Consider the following 24,755-nt stretch of genomic DNA (forward strand, 5'->3'; position numbering starts at 1 on the left):
TCACGGGCGCGCGGTAATTTGAATACAGTGGAGGAGAAACTGGCTCCTCCAAAGAGAGGTTCCCGGCTTCGAACCTCAGGTAAGAGCTGCGGGGGCCAAGGCGTGGGGCGGAAGACTGAGGAGAACCGGAGATTCTGTGGAACGTGCGGGTGAATGTCAAGGAAAAAGATCTTTTAGCTCAGGGCTTGGCGCCACGGCGGCTCAAGACCGAAGCCACCCGGGGGTTTTCCGCACTTTGAGGTCACGGGGTTTCCATTTTTCTGACTTAGGGTTTCCTTGTCTATTTGCCCTGACAAGGTTCGGGAACAGGCGCGCTTTTCTGTCATATCTCTCCTCATTCAGCCCCAGAAGTGTCTTCTCTTAAGCCGCTACTTGACATTGAGTTCCAGGGACCTTGGTTTTCTGTTTCACCCTGAAATCATATTTGTGTATTATTTTTTTTAACGTACCTGATCCGAAGGAAGGAGAAGAAACTACTGAGCAACATAACCAGGCTCTCTCATGCTCGAGAATTAACGTGCATGATTGTGTTTATTTTCAGCAGCCGGAGGACGTCCAAGTCTTTTATAAACAAGAAACAAGCGGCTTGTTCTAGGCTCTTTAGTAAGATGGGAGAGGATTATGCTAAACCCGTTTTCTTGCTGAACTCTGAAGAAAAAACTAGAAACGTCTCTGCTTCATTGAGCATTGAGGCTGTTGAGGAAGACAGTTAAACCAACAAGAAAATGTGTTAAATGGCGTATTAAGGAAGTGTGGGGTCTGGTGAGGAAAATCAGCAGGGAGATATCCCAGTAGAGCATTTAAACTTGGTGTTAATTAATCAGGCTAACTAAAGGGGAAAATGTGTCCTGAAATGGAATTTAAGGGCGCCTGGGTGGCTCAGTCGGTTAAGCGTCTGCCTTCGGCTCAGGTCATGATCCCAGAGTCCTGGGATCGAGCCCCGCATCGGGCTCCCTGCTCGGCGGGAAGCCTGCTTCTCCCTCTCCCACTCCCCCTGCTTCTGTTCCCTCTCTGGCTGTGTCTCTCTCTGTCAAATAAAAAAAAAAAAGAAAGAAAAAGAAATGGAATTTAAAAAAAATATTTCCTCCTTGGTAGGATCATTTTCCAGCTTGAAACAGATGTACTAATTCTGCTTTTATTTCTTCTTCTTAATTGCTCCGGTGATGCAGTGTTTTCCTTTTTTTAATTTATTGTTTATTAAGTGTTCATTAAAGTGATTTGCTTTTTTTAATAAGCTTTTATTTTTTATTTATTTAAAGATTTTATTTATTTGACAGAGAGAGACACACAGCAAGAGCGGGAACACAAGCAGGGGGAGTGGGAGAGGGAGAAGCAGGCTTCCCGCCGAGCAAGGAGGCTGATGCGGGGCTCCATCCCAGGACCCTGGAATCATGACCTGAGCTGAAGGCAGACGCTTAACGACTGAGCCACCCAGGGGCCCCAAAGTGATGTGCTTTTTAAAATACCTCATCCATCAAAAAACTTTTTCAAACTCTAAAACTATAACTTTGATATAGTGATTTTTGTACATATTGGATAAATTTGGTTATTATAATTTTTCTATTGCTTTTAGGAGTTCAGTTAAGAAGATGTCAGCTTTTACTCCAAGAAAAAGGAAGCAGCATTCTTCGAACTATGACAAGTGAGTCTCATCCTGTGGTTAGAAGCTCTTAAAAAAAGAAAAATCCACCTTCTTGTCTTTCTTATAGTCTCTCTTCTGTTTCTTAAAATTTCCGTGATTCCACTTGTCTACTCCTTGTGGCTGTAGTAACATTTTATATTCTAATTCTAATCTGGAAATACTGTAAGCTTTCAAAATTAATTATTCAGTGCCTTTGGAGAGAATCAGAAAAAGCTGTTTTCTGTCACTTGGAAATGTATGTCAAATCTTTTATTATCTTGCTCCTTTCTGTTCTCTTATATAATAATTAACATAGTGTTTTTCATACAGTACTTTTCTGTGAGCGATCCTAGAAAATCTGTTGACTCAGTGCTTACTCCATGTCATAATAGGAGATAAATTACTCCCCACAGAACAGGCTTGAGGGGGTCAGTTTATTACATAGAATTAATAATTTTAGGGAACTTGTAACCAGTCAAGCCTGGTGAGCTCTGAGTATATGGCCAAAACTTAGAAAGATTTTAAAGCGCATGCACACACACAATATCAAAGCTTTTTTTGTTCACAGTGTTTGTTTTTGCAAGCATTATTGGGACTTTTGAAAAATATTTGAATGCTTTGGTAAAGACATAATTTGAGAATCAATTGTTAAACTAATAATGTGTATGGATGGGTGTTTGGTAGAGAGGATGTATTGTTTTTAGTATGACCTACAAGTATGGTTGTTTATTACTTAGCAGTAGATTGGCACAAAATTGAAGCAAAATGATACTTAAAATTGGACCTTGTTTCTTTTCATAGCCTATTATCAGACATTCCATCAAAGAAATTAATTTTGGACTTTGCTGAAAATATATTTTCATCAGCTGATCAAAATTACATTTGCCAAAGCAGTGATAAAAATGAAGAAAATGTACATTGCTCTGAACAGGACCATTTCCTTTCAAGTCCACTCAAAACAACTAAAAAAAACAGACTTCCACCTGCAAATCAAGGTTCACCATTTAAATCTGCTGTGTCCACTGTATCCTTTTACAACAAAAATAAGTGGTACCTCAACCCATTAGAGAGAAAACTGATAAAAGAGAATAGGTCCATTTGTCTAAAAACTAATAATGAAGACAAATCTTTTCCCGTGGTGACAGAAAAAATGCAGGGAAAACCAGTCTGCTCCAAGAGGTCGAATAAAAAACCGCAAAAGAGTTTAACTTCTAAATATCAACCAAAGTATAAATGCATCAAACCTCTATCAAAGAATTCTAAAAATTCCAAGCAAAATCGAGTGGCCTATAAGCCCATTGTAGAGAAAGAGAATAATTATTATTCAGCTCAAAATAATCTGAATGCTCCTCGGGTTCTAAGCCAAAAAGTCAAACCACAAGTTACACTCCAGGGTGGAGCGGCATTTTTTGTTAGTAGAAAAAAGCCCGGTCTTAGAAAATCGACTCTGGAAAACAAGCCATTACTGGGAGTCACACAAAAGAATATATCAGAAGTGATCGAAGATTTTGATTTAGAGACTGTCAGTAAAAGAAAAACTTTTGAGACAAGGCAAGTGCCAAAGTGCTTGTTACTAGAAAAAGAACCAAGCGTCGAGCTGCTTCGTGAAAGAAGTAAAAATGAAGAGAAATCAATAAAGGTAAAGAAAACCAAATATGTAACTTTAAAAACTAAAACTTCAGTATACGTTATATATATATATATATATTATATATATATGGTTGTTCAACATGGTTGAACAAAATTTTATTTTCTTTATAGTCCAAAGGACTGTTTTATGAAGCTGAATAGTATATTTTAGTCATTATAAAGAATTTAGGGGCAGGGTGGAATGATGGGACTTTTCTCTCTTTTTTGGCTTAAGGAAGCCTACAACATTTTCTTGCATTAAGATATGCGTTTCATTAAATCCCCTTATTACTAAAGTCCAGAGAAACTTAGTAATTTTTACTTGGTAGTATTTTTAGAAAGTAGAAATAAAAAACTAGGGTAGTAGTTTTAAAGTATATGAGCATATTGCTTTTATTTGTTTCAGCTCATTAAAGTGCTAGATTCTAGAAAATTTAGAGAAGACAAAGTATTTTTTTATACCTTGTTCTTGCTGGCTAAGCCATGACATTTCTGATTTTACTCATTCTTCCTATTTTTTCTGCCAAAAAACACCCCCATATCTTGACTGGAGTTTTGGGTTTCGGTGATATAAGTGTGTAAGTTTATCAAAACTGATCAAATTGTATACTTTATATCTGTGGACTTTATGTAAATGTACCTCAGTTTTTAAAAATGCACAATTCAGGCTAGAATTCTCAGTTTAGCAAAACAAAGTGGCAGTGGGGGGGGTGGTGTCTGCATTTCCATCCATCCATCTCCTGGTTAGTATTCTCCCTATCTATTTGGTAATAAAGATACAGCATTTGTACAATGACATGAATTCTCTGCAACACTATTCTGCCTTATTTTCTTTTCTGAACTTCATTTTGTGGGGCTGGGTATTGGGTTCTGTCTAGTTTTCAGTGATCTTTGAGAAGCTGGGCTTTTGCGCATCCTAAATTTGTGGAACTGAACTCTGCTCAAGATTCTTAAGATTTTGTTAAATACCCACTACTAGTATTCATCTCTCCTAGCCAAGGATGAATCCTCTTTTCGTTAGTGGGTACATCACCTTTCCCCAACTCATTATGGAGCTCTGAGAAATGGTGAACTGATGCATTGTGCCATGTCTACTGAGATGTAATGGTCTTGAATAGGAGTTCTACTTTAATCAAAAGGGGTTTTTTCCTTTCCTCCCAAGCTATATATTCTCTCAGTCTTACCAGATTAGTACTGTTAATGAAATACTTAAGAATGTTTCTACTTTGCTTTTCCCCCTTCCCTGCTACTGCCCAACAAGTGGGATTTAGAAGCCTCTCCAGCTACTCCAGAGTGTTCTTTTTTTTTTCCTTGGCTGCCTGTTTTTAAAGCTTATGACAGAAGGTTGTCCCTTCCAGTTTGGTGGCTGCTGGGGAAAATTTTGCCATTTTTGCTAATTTTTTTTAATTCATTATCATAGAAGGGATGTTTTATAATCTTCAGTCTACCATCTTTATCAGGAAATGTAATACATTTTGACAGGATGACAAATTACAGTATTAAATATGTGCACTCTTATCTTTTAAAAGATTATGTACATTTAGTAAATATAGAGGAAATTTTACTTAAAGTAGTCTGAAAATTGATGATTTAAAATCAGTTTAAAAGTGTGATTTATAATAAACTAGATATTTTGCTTTAGGAATAAATATTGGGATTCATTCATGAGATAGGAAATAATTAAGAATTATAAGTTTCCTTTAATTTTTCCCTACTCATTTTTTTCAGGATTCATTAGGTGGAGTAGTTTCTTTAAGAGAATGTATGCCTAATGAAAATAAGTGTTTTCCTTCAGAGGATTCTCTCAGTGAAAACAAGGCGGGTAAGTAAGAGAAAACTTCTCAAAATGAGTTTATTTACTTGTAATGATAATTCATTAGTATCAGTATGGAATTATACACAGTAATATGTTGGGGTTTTTTTTATTCAGTATGTGTGCTTGTGTTTGTATCTTTGTGTTTGTCTCAGTGACACTGTTTTCTATGGTAAGCAATGCGGTGCATTTTGAAAAGGAGACCTTGGGCTGGAATTTAAGACAAATACTGATGCATAGTTGGTCTATGCGATGTGGCCAAGTTACTTAGGCTCCCTAGAACTCAGTCTTCTCATCACACCTGCTCTACCTATCTTTTACCCAAAATAATAGGAAGGAGTAAAAACAACTTATGTTATATATTTGTGATCAAAGTCCTATTTTAAGTAAGCATAATTTACGAAGCCATAGAAAGGACACTGAATTGGGCATCAGGAACCTTGGGATTTTGTCTAGGTCTGCCACTAATTAACTGTGTGATCTAGGGAGGAGATCTCTAAGGGGTTAGTCTTCATTTTTTAATTTTCTCTTAGTTCTGAAATCCCATTACTAACTCGTGGTGTCATTGTTCAAATAAACAGTATTTACTAAACTATGAATATATATAGAGGTTAATTAACATTTTATTTACCAACCAGATTCTTGGTAACTTTACCTTGTTGGTTATATCTGTAATTTTGGAAATAAATTAAAATTCTAGGAATATATATGTTGACTATAGTGAGAAAACTGCAGTTCATAGGAAGAAAACAAAGATAAAACTAAAAGCATAATCTGGAGCAATAGCGCTTAACAGACTAAATGATATATATAGAAGGATTGTTCATAATGATAATTCTGAGATTCACTGTTAGTAACTAGTATTTACTAGGTGCTGAATATGTACCAGGCAGTGCTAAGTGTTTAGTATGTGTTATGCTTCACATGGGTTGTGCTATTACTGATATAATGCGACATGTAACAGAACAATAATGGCTTTCTCTTTACAGTAGTTGTAAAGTTTTCTTTTAAAATAAATTTATTTCAGAAAACTAAATTCATTTAAAGAAAAATATTTAATGAATAAAAAATAATACAGATGGCATAAGAATATGGCAAAATTCAAAAAGGTAGTATACAAATGGTAAAAGTTGATTACTTCATAATTAGTTTATCATTTCTCACAACAACCCTAGGAAATGGGTGTGTATGCCCATTTTATAGAAGAGGAAAAGAGACTTAGGTTAAGTAACTTAGCCACAGCCAGTCAGACCTGTTTTGGCCTTGTTTCTAGAGAATGAGCTCTATTTTTCAATGCAAAGTTAAAAGTTTGCTTTTTGCTATATAGCCCACTTGCAACATATTTTTCTCTAGGCAACTACTATTTTAACTTTGGTCTTTAAAACTTTTTTTTTTTTAAGATTTTATTTATTTGACAGAGAAAGCAGGGGGAGCAGCAGAGGGAGAAGCAGGTCCCCCACTGAGCAGGGAACCCAATGTGGGGCTTGATCCCAGGACCCTGGGATCATGACTTGAGGCGAAGGCAGATGCTCAACTGACTGAGCCACCCAGGCACCCTGGTCTTTTTTTTTTTTTTTAAATAGGCTGTTTATTGTGCAATAATTTTATTTTTTTAATTTTTTATGTATTTTTTAAGCATTTTATTTATTTGAGAGAGAAACAGAAAGTGAGAGAGAGCACAAGTGGGGTGAGGGGCAGATGGAGAAGCAGACTCCCCGCCGAGCAGAGAGCCCGATGTGGAGCCCGATCCCAGGAACCTGGGATCGTGACCTAAGCCGAAGGCAGATGCTAACTGACTGAGCCACCCAGGCACCCCAATAATTTTAGATTTATAGAAGAGTTATAAAGACAGTGCAGAGAGTTCCTATATATCCCTCACCCCATTGTTACCATCTTATATCTCCATGGTACTTTTGTCAAAACTAAGAGACTGGTGTTATTAGTACGTTACTATTAACTAAACTCTAGACTTTATTTGGAGTTCACCAGCTTTTCTATTAATGCCTTCTTTCTGTTCTAGGATCCGGTCTAGGGTACCACACTGCATTTAGTTATCATGTCTCATTCGTCTTCTCTGGTCTATGACATTTACAGTCTTTTACTTATTCCATGTTTTTCATGATTTTGACGTTCTTGAGGAGTACTAACCAGTTGTCCTATACAGTGGCCTTGAATCTTGGTTTGTCTGATCCTTGTCGCATTAATAGACTGGACTTACAGGTTTTGGGGAAGAATGCCACTAAAGGGAAGTACTCTTCTCACCACGTGACATTACAGATGATGTTAACCTCTGTCATTTGGTTAAGGTCAGGTTTGCAGGTTTCTCCCCTGTAAAATCACTCCTATTCCTTTTCCATACTGTTCTTTGGAAGTAAATCACTAAGTTTAGCCCGTCCTTTCAGGGAGGGGAATTAAGCTCCATCACCTGGAGGGGGAAATATTTACATATTTATTTGGAAATCTTCTGTAAAGTGTTGTCTCTTCTCTCCTAATTATTCAATCTTTAAATGGACTCATGGACACATATTAGTAGGGACTCATAAGTATTTTATGTTTTGGGTTATAATCTAACACTACAGTATTCATCCTGTTGTTCAGATTGTTCTAGCTTTGACCATTGGGAGGTCTTTTCAGGTCATTCTCTTTGGAATGTCCCGTCCTTTTGTTTTTTTGAGCACTTCTTTATTTTCTGGCACTACAGGATGCTCCAGGCTCCTCTTGAATCTCCCTGCCCCAGTCCTAGAATCAGCCATTTCTCCAAGGAAACTGGTTCTGTTGGGTTGCTCCTGGAGTATCACTGCTTCTAGGCCCTGTCAGCAGACAGCTAGGAACTACATGTCTGTATGCTAATGCATGTGTGCACACGTATCTCTAGTTGTTCCTATATCTCTCCATCTGCACGTATACTAAATAAACACAAGTTCGAACCTGATGTCTCTGACTCTAATCCAGTGCCTCAGGGTTTATCCCTTTCTTGTTTACCCATAGCCTCCCATGGACAGTGAAAAACCTGGTTCCCACTATTCACTGTCCACCCACTTAATTGTTCAGTCCCAGGACACCTGCACAGTATTTTCAGAATTGTTAATTCACACTCCTGTGAGAAATACTTACCAGTTAGAATATGATATTTACAGTCCTTTTGTCTTTAGCCTTATAATTTCTAGTTAAAACAGTTTTGTCAAGTTCCTTAGATCAGCTGCCTATTCTTCCCCTACCTCTTCCATTGCAGTTATGCCGTGCAGTTCTGATATACTTACATGCATTCGTCCCAGTCTGCATCCCATCTTGAAATCCCCCACCATCATGGCTGATGTTTAAATTTGATAAAGTTCAACTTAATTAATATTTTCTTCCACGTATTGTGCTTTTGGTGTTGTATATAAATACATACCCAAACCCAAGTTCATGTGGATTTTTCTCTTACATTTTCTTCTAGAATTATATAGTTTTACATTTTACATATAGATCCATGATCCGTTTTGAGTTAATTTTGTTTTTAAGATTTGATTCATTTATTTATTTGAGAAAGAAGGAGCAGAGGGAGAGGGACGAGCTGAGTGCAGAGCCTGACACTGGGCTTGATCCCACAGCCCTGAGATCATGACTTGAGCTGAAACCAAGAGCCAGACACTTTAACCCACTGAGCCACCGAGGTGCCCCCCATTTTAAGTTAATTTTTATGGAAAAGTATTGTCAGGTTTTTTTTTTTTTGCATATGACTGCCCAGTTGTTCGAGCACCATTTGTTGACTATCCTTTCTCCATTTAATTACCTTTGCCTCTTTGTCAAAAATCAGTTGGCTGTTTTTGCGTGGGTCTGGTTGGGGCTATTTTGTTCCATTAATCTATTTGTCCTTCTGCCAATACCAGACAGTCTTGATGATTACTTGTTAAGTCTTGAAATGAAGTGACTTGAATATTTTGGTCATATTAACCTTTAAATATTTATGATTTAAAGCTTTGGGTTTATTTTGTAATATAAATTATTGTCATTTTTTTCCCCTACCAGTTTCTCCTGAGTCCATTGTCTATCCCATCTTCAGTGTGTCTTCGGTCAATACGAAAAGGTAGGGATTGCTCTTGTTTTAATGTTTAAGGTTTATTTAATTTTGAGTCCTTTGGATATCTTTCTTTTTTGCATTATTTAATTTGGAGAATATATTTTTTCTTCCCCACTTAGGGGATATTGAGAATAAGATGAAATCAGACCCTCTCATAAAAACTTCATAAGAACCTAAGAGTTGAGAGAAGGGAAAAATCTTTATGGATTTGAACAATAATAATTGCTAACATTTTTTTTTAAAGATTTTGTTAGAGAGAGAGAGGGAGAAGCAGGCTCCCTGCTGATCAGGGAACCTGACACGGGGCTTAATCCCAGGAACCTGGGATCTTGACCTGAACCAAAGGAAGACACTTAATTGACTGAGCCACCCAGGTGCTCCATTTTGCTAACATTTTTATACAGTACCTGACCCATAATAAATAGTTTATATCCTTTATCTCACTTGATTCTTACAACAACCTAGAAGGTAGATACTACTAATAATTCCATTTTCAGCTGAGGAAACTGATAGTAATCCAGTTACAATCGCACAGCTCTTAGGTGCAACAATCTTAGCAGCCACGACTAGAGTCCATATCTGAATTCGGCTATATTGCCTTTCCTGGGTGATAATGTATTAACAATAGTTCATGTTTAATGAGCATTTACAACCTTATGATGTAGGTACCATTATTTACCCCATTTTATAGACTAAGAAACTGGCCAGAAGAGTGAGTAACTTGCAGCAGCTCAGTGCTCTTATAAATCCCAGCTGAAGCTACCACTATCCTAGTCAAAGCTAAGACTGGGATGGGGGAGACATGGGTGGGTATGAGGAGAATCGGTGGGAAAGCTCTGGAAAAGAAGTTTCTTAATAGTCTTAACATCTTCCTAAGTGGTTTTGGTCCTTCTCTCCCCACTTGATAAATAACTGGAGGTATCGAGCAAGGAGATTCTAGCTTGGTTCTACTTTCAGAGTAGCTCACCTTAAGTCATCTCAGAGATTGGGTTGGGTGGGCAACTTTCCTTTTTCCAAAACTATATTCCTAGATTTTTGTATGTTTCCATTTTTTCATCTGTCTTCTTTCATCACTATTTATTGAGGATTGAAACCTACCACAATTAGCTGATAAAAGTGTATACACTAATCTAATCTAGCCTAAAGAGATACTAGGATACTATTGGTTGAATTGTTCGAAATTTCTTTTTAAATAGAACCCAAAAGGTCAGATCTCATCAATTCCTTATGGTTTAACCTATGACTTTTAATTTAGGTAGGTTACAGATTCTCCAGGCTCATTGTCTCACATTCATTTTTTGTTTAGTCACTCATTTGGCATTTATAGAGTACTATGCGGTACTGAACTATACTGAGTTTTGGAGCTGTGAAGATAAATAACACATAGTTCTATCATGGAAGTTATGGTTGAAGGAGGACAGGCATTTAAACGAATACATATAATAAAGTGTTAAAATTACTAAGGTGGAATAAAGAGGGGCGCCTGGCTGGCTCAGTCAGTTGGGTGTCTGCCTTCTGCTCAGCTCATGATATCAGGGTCCTGGGATGGAGCCCTATGTTGGGCTTCCTGCTCAGCGGGGAGTCTGCTTCCCCTCTGGCCCTCCCTCCCACCCCGCTCATGCTTTCTCTCTCTCTCTCTCTGTGTCATAAATAAATAAAATCTTTAAAAAAAGAAAAGAAAAGAAAGAAAAAGAAATAGATTGTGGTCATACATGCAGGGATGGGAAGAGCTGAGTTCCTTAGCAAAGGTTGCATAAACAAGAGGGGGTCAAGCAACCTAGAGTGTGTGTTTTATATAACAGGCATGTACCATTAGTGGTTTGTCAGCAGTTTAAAAGCATCGTATCTAGCGTTTTTTAAATGGAATAATGCATCTCTCACATTTATTAACAGTAAGTTATTTAGTGAAACTTTTGTTTTTAGTTTTATATGTGTGTCTGTATTGGTCAAAATGTAAAATATATTTCTTACCATGATATTGCCAAATCAGTTGGAAAGATATTCTTCTAGTCAAATGATAACAGGGTAGCTTGGTTTAGCCTTGAAGCATTGGACAGGTTTTTCTCTAGTGTTTTGTTTTTGTTTTTGTTTTTTAGCTTGTTAGTTTTCTCTGAATCTCTTGCTTTGGGCCCTTGGTTTTTTCCTTGCCGATTTTCTTTACCTCTACTCTCCACAGATTTTTATTCCTTTCGTCCTTGGAAAACCAAGGTCCTTTCATTATAAGATGAGATTTACAAACTCAGGGCCTACAGAGATTGGGTGGGGGTTGGAGCCAACTGAAGAATGCATACCTCATCTAAAAGAGCATGCGCTGCGTTAGTTACATTCTTTGAAGACATAGTGGTCTGGTGATCTTATAGTGTCTCTTGCAATATTGGAAATACACATTTTTAAGTGAAATCTCTAGATTTTGAAATATTGGTAGCTAATCCAAAGTTTTAAACACTGTGTAAGCCAATCAAAACATCAAAACATGCTAGCTGGATTTGGCCTGAGAGCCTCCAGTTTATAACCTCTGTAAGCCAATCCCAACATTCTTTCCTAATGAGAACAGGTTGCCTCAACACCATCTATCCAGCCAAAATATTTTTTTCCTAAGTATTTGAGAATAGTGGGGTGGTGTATTAGGTATGAGGACAAGTGAATATATTAGCCTCATTCAACTGCCCAAGTAAAGAGTTGTTGGATCATAATATGCTGGTGGCTAACTTCCTGTGGAACTATGAGGTTCAATAATAGAATCTACTTATTTGGGGCACCTGGGTGGCTTAGTCGTTGGGCAGCTGCTTTTGGCTCGGGTCCTGGGATCAAGCCCCACATTGGGCTCCCTGCTCAGCGGGAAGCCTGCTTCTCCCTCCCCCACTCCCCCAGCTTGTGTTCCCTCTCTCACTGTGTCTTTCTCTGTCAAATAAATAAATAAAGTCTTTAAAAAAAAAAATCACTTATTTGCTGTGGTATTACAGGAATTTCTTTATGCCTACATGGGTAAACATTGTCCTAAAATTTGGCAAAGCAAAAAAAAAATCACTTTTTAAGGAGGACGTCAACTTAAGACTGCATATGTGCATCTGATACTATAAATGTTAGAGTCCCTTGGACTTGGAGTTAGAAGATGAGAATTTGTGTCTTACTGCCACTCTTCACTAGTTACTTTACCTGGAGGAAACTACTGATCCTCTCTGAGTGGGCCTCAGGTTTCTCATAGTTCTGAGCCCTATTACTTCATCAAGTTACTGTCAATAGAGAGCAATAAAAATTGCAAGGTGCTCTGCAAGTATTATGTACATAACTGTTTTCATTGTAATTCCTCAGATATTTTTAATTTATTAAATAAATATTAAATATTAAATAATTTATTAACTTTCATTTCTAAAGATCTTTAGTTGAAGAACAGTCTTCTGTGGGATCCGTCATATCTGCTAACTTCTTGAAACAGATCAATACGCAGAAAAGTACTAATACCAGAGATACAAATAAAGAAACAAAAGAGCAGCTCATCATTGTGAGTAAATTTAAAACAAAACTCCTCCTGTTTTGTGGCTCTCACATACAGAACACGAAGTCAGACTTGTTGTCTTAGCATAGTTAACATGGTTTAGAGACATTATGAGTCTTGTAAATGCCAGCTTTTTTGTAGTGATAACATTTAAACCTAGTCAAGTAGATTTTCAAACTCATAATGTTAGGCAATGCTAGTAATTTAATAGAATGCTGATGAATCAGTTGTCTCCGGATAAGGAAAATTATTGTTGATCCACAAAAGATGTAATGAGAATAGCTACACTCTAATAGACCTGGGCTTGGCAAATTATGGCCGTGGACCAAATCTGAACCATGGCCTATAAACTAAGAATAGCTTTGGTGTTTTTAAAGGGTTGGAAAAAAGAGAATAATATGAGACAAAAAGAGCCTAAAATATTTTCTGTCTGGCCTTTTGCAGAAAAAGTTTTACAACCCCGGTATTCATTCAGAACTTGGTATTTTCAGTAGCATTAAATATTGCCTCATGAGATAGAATGTAAGTTAATAAGCCACAAAATTGAATATTCCTGACTTGCCTACATTCATGAATTTATCTGTGCTTTTTCTGAACTTTTATTATGTATTTATTTTTTTATCAACTCTTGGGGCAAAGAATTTTAATATTCCTAATCACTTAAGGAAAAAATACTATATGATGAATATACAAGTCCTGAGATTTTTGCCCTGCCTCTTTTAAACAAGGCCTTTTCACGGCTCATTTAAGAGCTTAATAAAGAAGCACTATTGTTCATCTTAGCTATTATCCTTATGATTTAATCTGATTCCTTCTAGAATTATGGGTCCAGCCAAGGGATCTTGATTATTTTATACCATCAAAGAGACAGTTTGATTTCTTTCATCAATTTATTGCATTTTTAGGTCTCTTCTCATTCCATTTTGTTTAGGAGATGGGGGAAGAGCATACAGTAACCAGACTTTCATTTAGTATTTTACTTGTGCCGGCATAAAAGAAAAATAGGGAGAAATTTGAGTGAGTGGTTACATGAACTAAAATACAGAGCTATTTGTGATATGTTTAAGATGGGCTTTTTCTTTTTCTTTTCCCAATTACAGGACGCAGGTCAGAAACACTTTGGAGCAACCATGTGTAAGTCTTGCGGTATGATCTATACTGCCTCCAGTCCTGAAGATGAACTACAGCATGTTCAGCATCACTACAGATTTCTGGATGGCATCAAATACACAGTAAGTCAAAAGTAGTCTTTCAGTTTGTTCTAAAAGTAAAACTGCCTTAAAAGATACATTTCTTTTGCTTAAACATTGAAAAGATATATATCCATAAATACCATCTGCAGTTTTGTTTTCAAAATATTTGAGGCTGACGGTATTTGAAAGCTACCTTTTATAAAAGTGCCAGTTCAAACTTTCTATCCTAGTATAAGTATTGTTCTAGGCTGAGTGAACACCCTTCATTCTTAATTCTAGCCTTTTGAGCAGAGCTGAACAATTAGGATACAAAACTCAAAGACTTGAGGAGACCTCACTTCCCTGCACCTCCTCACTTTCTTCTTTGTAGATTAGAAAAACAACTTTTCTGTGACTTCTCCAGGCTTTTTCTTTTCTGATAGGAGAGGTTCCATCTTTTTGTCAAGCACCTTTCTAGCCCAGTACATCCTGTTGTTGACCTTTGTGACTGTTCCTGCTACTCAAATGCATTTCCTTTTCTCCTCTATTTTTAGTGTGGTTTATTAAAGCTCTGCTTACCCTAGCCCTCCCCCACCTTCCTACTCCTAATAACTCATCATTTTTTCTCTATATTCCTATGAAGGGTTCTTTAATTGACTTCATCTTATTTTGTAGTAGATTATGTACATGTCTCCCACTAGGGTGTCAGCCTCCTGAGGACAGGCAGTGTATTTTAGGCCATCTTTTATTTCCCTTCTCACATCCCTTGAGATGGATTGTGTCTTTTTTCATATCATTCATTGTTCATCTTTTTGTTCTCTCCAGACTATTTGATGGTTTTTTTCTCTCTTTTGCAAATTAAACTGACTTTTTTCTTTTTATCAGGGCTGGAAAAAAGAACGCGTAGTAGCAGAGTTTTGGGATGGGAAAATTGTGTTGGTCCTGCCACATGATCCAAGTTATGCTCTCAGAAAGGTATGGAACATAAAAGTTTTTTAATCCTTGTTCTCCTCCTCCTCCCTTTTTCTCCTCTTACCGAGAAATCAACCTAAGTATAAAACACCTTTCCTGTGAGCTAATCCACCTTGATGTACATATGCAAGGATGACTCTCATAGTGGTTTATACAAAACTAAATTTAGAATTATAAGACAGAGTGTCAAAGATTAAAGAAAACAGTTATCTGTTTTATCCTTTACCTTCATTTTCACTTGCTAAAGATAAACTAAACTTTTTAATATTGAGAAATTGCCCCAGAGTCTTTTTCTGTGTTGGTATTGTCTGTTTCTTGGACTGGATGTTGAGCTCCCCAGTGAACAGTGAATAAAGCTGAAACAAAATCTCTTCTGGCACTTCCCACTCCTTACTCCCCGAGGAGTCTGCATTTCTTTCTGCTGAAAGTGATCTGTAAAATAGGTTTTTCAAACCTTGTTTCCAGAGTGGCAGATACATGCATCAATAGTGAAATAATTTGGGGATTGTGTAAATTTAGGGAATAGAGGTAAAAGAGGCTAAAATGATAGTAATCAAATTAATCTCTTTTGGTTTTTAACATCATTAGGTAGAGGACGTCCAAGAACTTGTTGATAATGAATTGGGCTTCCACCAAGCTGTTCCCAGATGTCCAAACAAAACTAAGACTTTTCTCTTCATATCTGATGAAAAGAGAGTAGTTGGGTGTTTAATTGCAGAGCCCATCAAACAGGTATGGTATATGTCTTTTAAATTATTGGCATAATGTGTGGGCAAAATAAAGTAGTTGGGTGAAATCTCCATAAGCATTTAAGAATGCTACCATTGATGACTTTTTTCCCTACTAAAGTATCCTTGACCATATGGATAATTGAAATCTTTTATTTCTATTATATTTGGTATTTTGTCATATGTAAGCAGAATAAGTCAGTCAGTCTTATGTTCATGTAGTCATTTCCATACCTGGACTATAAAATATAGTGATTTTAAATAAGCAAATCTATAGAGCCCAGATGTTGAGCATGTGGTTTAGTGCAGGTTAATGTAGCTGGCAAAATAATTATTGTCCCTTAATTAGAATCTATTTTAGGTGCTAATTACCAATGTTCTGGAAGAGGAGTTGGCAAACTTCAGCTCATGGACCAAGTGTAGCCCACCACCTGTTTTATAAATAAAATTTTATTGGAACACAGCTATGCTTATTTATTTCCATATTATCTGGGATTGCTTTTGTAACAGAGATCACCTGGCTCAAAGAGCCTAAAATATTTGCAACTTGGCCCTTCACAGAAAAAGGCTGCCAACTTTTGTTCTAGAATAGAGATAGTTTTTGCCTCCAAGGATCTTATAGTATAATCTTTAGCTAGAGAGAATTATAGTTCAGATGTGTTCTTTTTACTTGACTTTTTAGTATCCCACACTTATGTCTCCTTCCTTTTAAAAATAGTTTCAATATGTCTTAAAATGATACTAGCATAAATTCATCCTATACCTTTGTGTAAGTGACTCCCTTTCTCCTCTCATTTCTACTATCTTTTTTTTTTCTTAAAGATTATATGTATTTATTTGAGAGAGAGCACACGCACAAGCAGGGGGGAGGGGCAGAGGGAGAGGAAGAACCAGACTCCTAGCTGAGTGGAGAGTCTGATGCGGGGCTCAATCCGAGGACTGTGGGATCATGACCTGGGCCAAAGTCAGACGCTTGACCGACTGAGCCACCCGGGCGCCCCTCATTTCTGCTATCTTTATTGTTCTTCCTTGTTTTCTCTTTTTATCTGCTTTTTCATTGTATGTGATATATATATATATGTGTGTGTGTGTGTACACACAATATAGTGTCTCTTGTGGGTTTATCAGAAAATGGAGAGAAAAGTAGCTGGTTTGTATTAGTGATCAGTTTGGCCTTTTCTTTCATTTTAAAGAAGTAGACTATTTATGTAGTGATGATAGACAAATATAGCCAAACATATTCTCTTCTACTTTTTCTTGTTTCTTATTTCAAAAGCAAAGTTTTCTTGATGGTAGTTAAAACTTAAGTACCCACCTATCAGAACAGCTACATTTAAAAATAGTGACAGTACCAAATGCTGGCAAAGATGCGAGGAAACTAGATCTTTTATTTTATTTTTTTAAAAGTATTTATTTATTTGAGAGAGCGAGAGAGTACATGAGATGGGGGAGGGTTAGAGGGAGAAGCAGGCTCCTCGCCGAGCAGGAAGCCCGTTGCGAGACTCGATCCTGGGACTCCAGGATCATGACCTGAGCCGAAGGCAGTCGCTTAACCAACTGAGCCACCCAGGGGCCCCGAAACTAGATCTTTTAGACATTGTCGGAGGGAATGTAAAATGTTAAGACTGCAAAACATTTGGCAGGTTTTTTTTTTTGTCTTTTTTTTAAGACATATTTATTTCAGAGAGAGAGTGCGTGTATGTGCACACAGTAGGGAGCGGCAGAGGGAGAGAGTCCCAAGCAGACTCGATGCCGAGCCCGGCACCAACACGGGGCTCAGTCTCACAACCCTGAGATCATGACCCAAGCTGAAGCCAAGAGTTCTGGATGATCAGCCAACTGCACCGCCCTGATGCCCTGGCAGTTTCTTAAAAAATTAATCATACGTTTTTCATATGACCCAGCAATCCTATTCCTGGGCATTTATCCCAGAGAAATGAAAACTTATTCTACACAAAAGCCCATACCTGAATGTTCATAGCAGCTTTATTTGTAGTAGTCAAAGCCTGGAAACAATGAAAGTGTTCTTCAGTAGGTGAATGATTACACAACCGGTACATTCATACAATGGAATATGACTTAGCGATAAAAAGGAACAAACTGTTAATATATGCAACAACTTGGTTAGATGTCAAGGACATTGTGCTAGTGAAAAAAAGACGATCTCAGAAGGTCACATGATGTATGATTCCATTTATATGACATCCTCAAAATAACAATTATAGAGATAGAGAACATATTGAAGTAGCCAGGGCTTAGAGATGGTGGAGGAGAAAAGGTGGGTGTCACTCTACAAAGGGAGCAAGAGAAAGGTCTTTGAGATGGTACAGTAGCTCTGTGTCCGGGTTAAGCTGTGGTGGTGCTTAAATAAGTATACAGGTGTGATGAATTGTCCCATGATAGGGAACTATATGTATACATTATACTTACGTTAATTCCTTGGTTTTGGTATTGTACCGTAGTTACGGAAAATATAACTATTGGAGGAAACCGGGTGAAAGGTACATTATTTCAAAATAGAAAGTTTAAAAAGATCCTTAAATACCAACCAAATTTCATAGTTAATATACAAAAATCTTCTTTGGTATTATCAGTTTTTCAGGATATCATAAATATAGTTTAGGCTGGAGAGAATGGGAGAAGTTTATGTACTGGATTAAAAGTAAGAGTCTGATTTTTATAATTTTTTAATCCGAAGAAGGAAGTTTCATAATGGTATGTAATACACTAGAATGTAGGAATATCTCAACACCGGTAGTTTTTTGTGTTTTTTTTTTTAAACATTGTGTGACTAAATGGATAAGAATTCAAAAAGTATCAGAATTTTAACATTTTTGGTGAAGGCATAACAAGATTAATTTTAGATACTTAAGTCTTATTTAAGGAATGGCTTTTAAAAAGAAATGTGAACTCAACTGTACTGTTAGCTCTAGATGCATCTGTATATCATTGCAGGCCTTCCGTGTCCTTTCTGAACCAACTGGTCCAGAATCCCCAAGCTCTAAAGAATGTCACCGGGCTTGGCAATGTTCAGATGTACCAGAACCTGCAGTCTGTGGAATAAGTAGAATCTGGGTCTTCAGACTAAAACGAAGAAAGCGCATTGCACGACGATTGGTAGATACTGTCAGGTAAGAAATAAAATAAAATGGATTATTAGATTAGCTTTCCCAGAACCTTTGCTGGCTCATGAGTCAAAGGGAACGATGTTGTTAAGACACTTCTGTTTAAATACTACCAAAGTCAGGCTAAGGCAAGTGTTGGCACTGGGGGAAAAAACCCACTAGAGGTACTCAATTTAGGGCACAACATTCCAAGTATGAAACATGATAGCCCAGTGCTCATCAAACTACCTGCGGTAATAAACTAGTTTAATTATAGACCAACACTTTAATAAAATGAGATGAATTGCTAGAAAATGAAATAGAAAAGCAAAATAGAAAATACAAGCCCAAATTTTTATTAGATTCAGCAGATGTAAATAAAAGTTAACATTGCAATAAATATAATTTATACAAACAAAATACAGGTTTAAAAAAAGAACTACAGAAATTGTACATGTTCATTGACTAGTGTGTGACCAGGTATAATTAATGAAGACTTACTATAATTCACAAGGGTAACTAAATGGAAAAGTGAGTTAGCAAGGCAACCCACAACATGGGAGAAAATATTTGCCAATCATTTATCTAATATATCCAGCATATATGAAAGAACTCTTACTACACAACAATAAAAAGACAGGTAGCTCAATTTCAAGATGGGCAAAGGATTTCAATACACAGTTCTCCAAAGAAGAAATACATAAGGCTCCTATCAAGGATTTGCTAACCAAGGGCGTCTGGGTGGCTCAGTCAGTTAAGCGTCTACCTTCAGCTCAGGTCATGATCCCAGGGTCCTGGGATCGAGCCCCGCATCGGGCTCCCCGCTCAGCGGGGAGTCTGCTTCTCCCTCTCCCTCTGCCTGCCACTCTGCCTACTTGTGCTGTCTATCTTTCTGTCAAATAAATAAATAAAATCTTAAAAAAAAAAAAAGGATTTGCAAACCAAAACCACGATGAGATACCACTTCACACTCACTAGCGTGACTATAAATTTTTTTATTTATATTTATTTTATTTTTTTTTAAAGATTTTATTTATTCATGAGAGACAGAGGCAGAGGGAGAAGCAGGCTCTCCGCGGAGCAGAGAGCCCGATGCGGAACTTGATCCCAGGACCCTGGGATCATGACCTGAGCCGAAGGCAGATGCTTAACCGCCTGAGCCACCTAGGCATCCCTATAAATTTTTTTTTAAAGGGGGAAAATAACAAATATTGGTGAAGATGTGGAGGAAATTGGGATCCTTGAATTTTGCTGGTAGGAATGTAGAATGGTACAGCTGCTGTGGAATAGTCTGGTAGTTTGCAGAAAACTAAACTATTAACCATATGACCCAGCAGTTCTGCCCCTAGGTATATACTCAAATGAAAGCATGTGTCCATATAAAAACTAATACATGAATGAAGCTTCATAACAGCATTATTCGTAAGAGCCAAAAAAGTGTAAACAACCAAATTCATGATTAATGCATAAATACAATGTGGCATTTCCATACAATAATACAATGGGATCTTATTTGGCCACGGAAAGGAACGAAGTATTAACCTCTACTACAACATGGATGAACCTTGGAAACAATATGCTAATTGGAATAAGCCAGTCACAAAAGGCCCCGTATTGTATGATTCCATTTACAGAAAATATCTAGAACAGGCATATCCACAGATAGAAAATAGACTAGTAGTTTCCAGGGACTAAGGCCAGGGTGAATGGAGAGTGACTACAGATCGGTACAGGGTTGCTTTTTGGGGTGATGAAAATGTTCTGGAATGGATATTGGTGGCAGTTGCACAGTGATGTGAATATACGAAAAACCACTGAATTGCACACTTTTAAAGGGTGAGTTTTATGATGTATGAATTGTATATCAATAAAAAATAGTGGTTTGCCATTTTAAACTCCCAGGTTCACACTTGCAACTAACATTTAATTACTTGAAGTTTCTTCTGTGACAAATGAACTTACTTCTTGCTTGTTAGTGTACCTGATCTAGGTTGGCTGGATGAGTTTCACAAAACTTATCCTCTCAACTTCTATTCCTAAGATAACAGGTTACAATCCAGTGACCACACTTTGACCAGACCAGGGACCACAGTTTGAGTAGCGCTAGTCAAACCTGTTGAGTCCTATACACTTTAAGAAAGAACACCCAAAACCACTGTGGGATCCAGTGTTGGGCCATAATCCTGGTCCACTGCACATTCCTTATAAAAGGGGAACAGTGAGAAAAATTAGTGTCTGTAAAGATTTTTGACAGTTAATTATGAAATATCTCTACTTTCTGTATTTTATGTTAAGAGATGCATACATTTGGCATGGGGAATACCAGTATCTAACCTAGTTCCACCAGTCTGTAGTCCAGTGCTTCTCAAACGTGAAAGTGTGTATCAGTCACCCGGGGATCTTGTTAAAATGCAGGTGTGATTCAGTAGGTTGGGGTGGGGCCTGAGATTCTGCATTCCTGATAAACTCTCAGGTGATGATGAATGTTGCTGGTCTGTAGATCATACTTTGAGTACCAAAGCAATAGGTTATCTATAAGCAATAATGAATAAAAATTAAGTTGCCTTTAACGGAGAAATAAAAATACATTCATTTGAGAACACATCTCTCTTCTCAAGCCCGGGAATTAAAGATACAGGTAGCATAATTGGCAGCTATCCTGTATATATATTATATACAGGATATATATATTGGGCAATATATATTTAAATCCTCACAAGAGTAGAATATTGTTCATGGTTGTTTTACCTAAGAAGCAACTGAGGCTCACCTGGGATTATTAGTACACGTCTATACTGATAGGTGAATAAAAGGACAGAGTTAGGACTCAAACCCACAGATCTAATGTTCTTTCCATAGCTGATACCACTTATAAAGAGAGTAAGACCTGTTTAATATTTTGCTTTGGATTCTAGTAAATTCAGCAATAAACTTTGTATGAAATTACATAGTATACCATATGCTTATATCTTCTAATTGAATCCAGTCTTTAATTTTTTATTTTTTGAAATAATTTCAAACCTATAAAAGAGTAGCAGAAATAGTAAAAAGAAGCCCTTATTTACCTTTGCCCAGATTCATCAAGTTTTAACATTCACTTTCTTCCTGAATTATTTAGAAGTTATATACATTATGCCCCTTTAGCCCCTCGTACTTCAGTCAGTGTGTATTTCTTAAGACCAAAGGTAGTCTCTTTCATAAGCATACTTCAGTCATCAAACACAGGGTATTTAATGTTAATGTAATGCTTTTATCTGACGTATAGTTCATATTTCCGTTTTGTTATTTGTCTTCAAACATCCTTCCCAGCATTTTTTTTTTTCCTGCCAGGATCACATTGCACGTAGTTGTCCTAGCTCTTTTGTCTTCATCTTCCTTCACTTGGAACAGTTTCTTAGTGTTTGTCTTTTATGGCATTGAAGAATTTGAAGAGTACTGACCAGTTATTTTTGGAATATCCTTCAATTTTGTTGAATTCTTTTAACCATTTCATTTTATTACTTTTAATCCTAGTTGAGCTGGGTCAGGAGAGTTGTGGTCAAAATGCAGGTTAGTTTTTGCCTCCTTAAAGATCTGAGCATGTGATGTGGTTGAGGAGAATAGTTGTTGGTTAAAATTGTTGATGGTGGTTTTTTGGTTTTAATGAACTGTGGCTTTTAGTCAGCAATATTATCGTCTATTCGTTGCTCATCACCATGGGTCCCCTGGAGTCAGCTAGATGGTTTTTATAGCTCTTTTTGCCTCTCAGCAGAATTTTTTCTGGACCTCAGTTTGCTCATCTGTGAAATGGTATCATTAAGACTTCCATTTCTAAAATCTAAGGCATTAAATCACTTTATCACTTAATTTTTATTTTAATCAAGAGTATTTAAAGAGATTGAAATTGTATATTTGGGTTGCTTTAAAATAAATGCTAATTATTAGTTGGAATTTTAAGTTGGTTCCATTGTTAAATTGTCTTTTCCTCTTCTTTAGGAATTGCTTCATGTTTGGCTGTTTTCTCAAGATTGATGAAATAGCATTTTCTGACCCAACACCAGATGGCAAGTTATTTGCAACGAAATACTGCAACACCCCTAATTTCCTTGTATACAATTTTAATAGTTGAAGCCAGTGTCTACTATAGAACAGTTACTGGGTGGATGAGTTCAGACAGCCCCATATCATATAACATTTAGTAAATATCAAAATAAATATACTAAGACACACACATACACAAAAACCTGTATTGGTTTTGTTCCTTATGAATTGAAAAGTGAGGGATGAATTTGTTGAAAATTATCTGGGGATTCAAAAAAATTTTTTTTTTGGATAATATATACTGACTAGCACTGGAATCCTTAATTATGAAACTTTGTAGCTATTACTGGAAAATGACATGCCTCCTACATAAAAACATTGACAAAGCAAGGTGGTTTCCACAGATATGTGACCACTTACCTTTTATAAAGCACACTTTTGCACCAGGATTACCTCATGCCCAATCAGAAGCAAACAGCAAAATTTAAAGATGGGCAAATAATTTCCATGCCCGGTCTTTAAAGGTAATTCCTGAATTTTGTACACAAAATTCTCACTTTATAGGTATTGGCTGGAGCAATTCAGTTTGAACAGATTTAGTATTTTGAATTTTTAATTTGTAAGAGGGCTTTTGCCTCTTTATGGTAAAGAATGAGTAAGATTTCCATATCCTTTTATGTAGAACAGAATTCTGTAGCTTAAGGTTTTAATCCTTTCGAAAATCATATTAAGCAAAATGTACCTGTCATCGGATCCGAATACAATTAAACGTAGTAATTGCACTATTGTCATTCCATGACCTTTGGGAGTGTGAAAATGCTAATTTGGGCTGCTTACCTTCAGTGCCCTTGTTCCTCGTTGCTGGGGATTGACGGCATTAACAGAATGGACCCCTAGTTGGATTAGATGATTCATATGGTTACATTTTTAAAACTTTTGCATGTTTAAAATACATCTGACTTGTTCTGAGGAGTCTGGCTGCAATGCTGACAAAGTGAATAGTAATATTTAACTGAGGTCAGTAAATCAGTGTATGTAGGTGGATGGGCCAGAGAATGTGATGACGTTATGTAAACACACCTCAGTATGCACACATTTTTCTAGTATAATTCTTGGATACTTACTTTGGAGAGCAAAGAATATTGTTTTGATTCTAAAATTCATGTAACTGCTTATCTGGCAGTAGGACTCTAGGGAAGTAGTTTTCCGGGTTATAACTCTGTAGAATCAGTTCATCTGCATTCTTGCATTTGCCTGTAAGTTAACATGTTTCCAAAATTTAAAAGCCTAGATTCCAAAAAGAATGTGGAAGTGTAAAATGTGTGTAATATGCGAACATTTTAATGCTGTTTTCTGCACTGCTGTTTTTGTTTTAAATATTTTATTTAAAAATTTTTATTAACATTATTTTGCTTGCTCAATGCTTTGTGATGAATCAATTAAAATTCCTTTCAATGTCCTCTGTCTGTTCTCTTATACAATCAAATGTATTGATTTTCTTTCCAGATTATTTTTGTGATTATAGAAACAGTACATGCTCATTGATTGTAAAAACCAATCATTGAAAACATATCCACACGAAAACCTGCCCACTGGACGTTTATAGCAGCTTTATTCATAATTGCTAAAACTTGGAAACAACCAAGATGTCCTTCAGTAGATGAAGATACATCCAGACAATGGAATATTATTCAGTGCTAAAAAGAAATGAACTATCAAGCCCCAAAAAGGCAGAGAAACCTTAATATTACTGAATGAAAGAACCCAATGTGAAAAGATTACATACTGTATGATTCCAGCTGTATGATAGTCTGGAAAAGGCAAAACTATGGAGACAGTAAAAAGATCAGGTGTTCAGGAGGGAGGGAAGGATGAATACGTGGAACACAGGAGTTTTAGGACAGTGAAACTAGTCTGTATGACACAAAAGGGTGGATACACTTTAAACGTTTGTCCAAACCCATAGAATGGACAATACCAAGAGTAACCCCTAATTTGTCAGTGTACGTTCATCAGCTGCAACAAATATCCCACTCTAATAGGGGATGTTGACAGTGGGGGAGGCTGTACATGGGGGGGGGAAGGGAGTACATGGAAATCTCTGCTTCCTCCTAATTTTGCTATGAACTTAAAATTG

At 36.8% G+C, this 24,755-nt stretch overlaps 1 protein-coding gene across 1 annotated transcript; it reads left to right on the plus strand.

Moving 5' to 3' along the window:
- On the plus strand, positions 1-23,974 carry ESCO2 (establishment of sister chromatid cohesion N-acetyltransferase 2). Its single transcript, XM_028114339.2, has 11 exons — positions 1-79; positions 1,574-1,642; positions 2,423-3,260; positions 4,979-5,072; positions 9,075-9,132; positions 12,502-12,628; positions 13,723-13,854; positions 14,680-14,769; positions 15,355-15,498; positions 18,450-18,625; positions 22,574-23,974. The coding sequence occupies exons 2-11, from the start codon at positions 1,590-1,592 to the stop codon at positions 22,704-22,706; spliced, it is 1,845 nt and encodes a 614-aa protein (XP_027970140.1). The 5' UTR covers positions 1-79; positions 1,574-1,589; the 3' UTR covers positions 22,707-23,974.
- The last annotated feature ends 781 nt before the right edge of the window (positions 23,975-24,755 follow it).

This window comes from Eumetopias jubatus, unplaced genomic scaffold, assembly GCF_037043125.1.
Source record: "Eumetopias jubatus isolate StellerSeaLion01/CBP00866 unplaced genomic scaffold, mEumJub1_p1.0 scaffold_2, whole genome shotgun sequence".
In the NCBI taxonomy this organism is placed as follows: domain Eukaryota; kingdom Metazoa; phylum Chordata; class Mammalia; order Carnivora; family Otariidae; genus Eumetopias; species Eumetopias jubatus.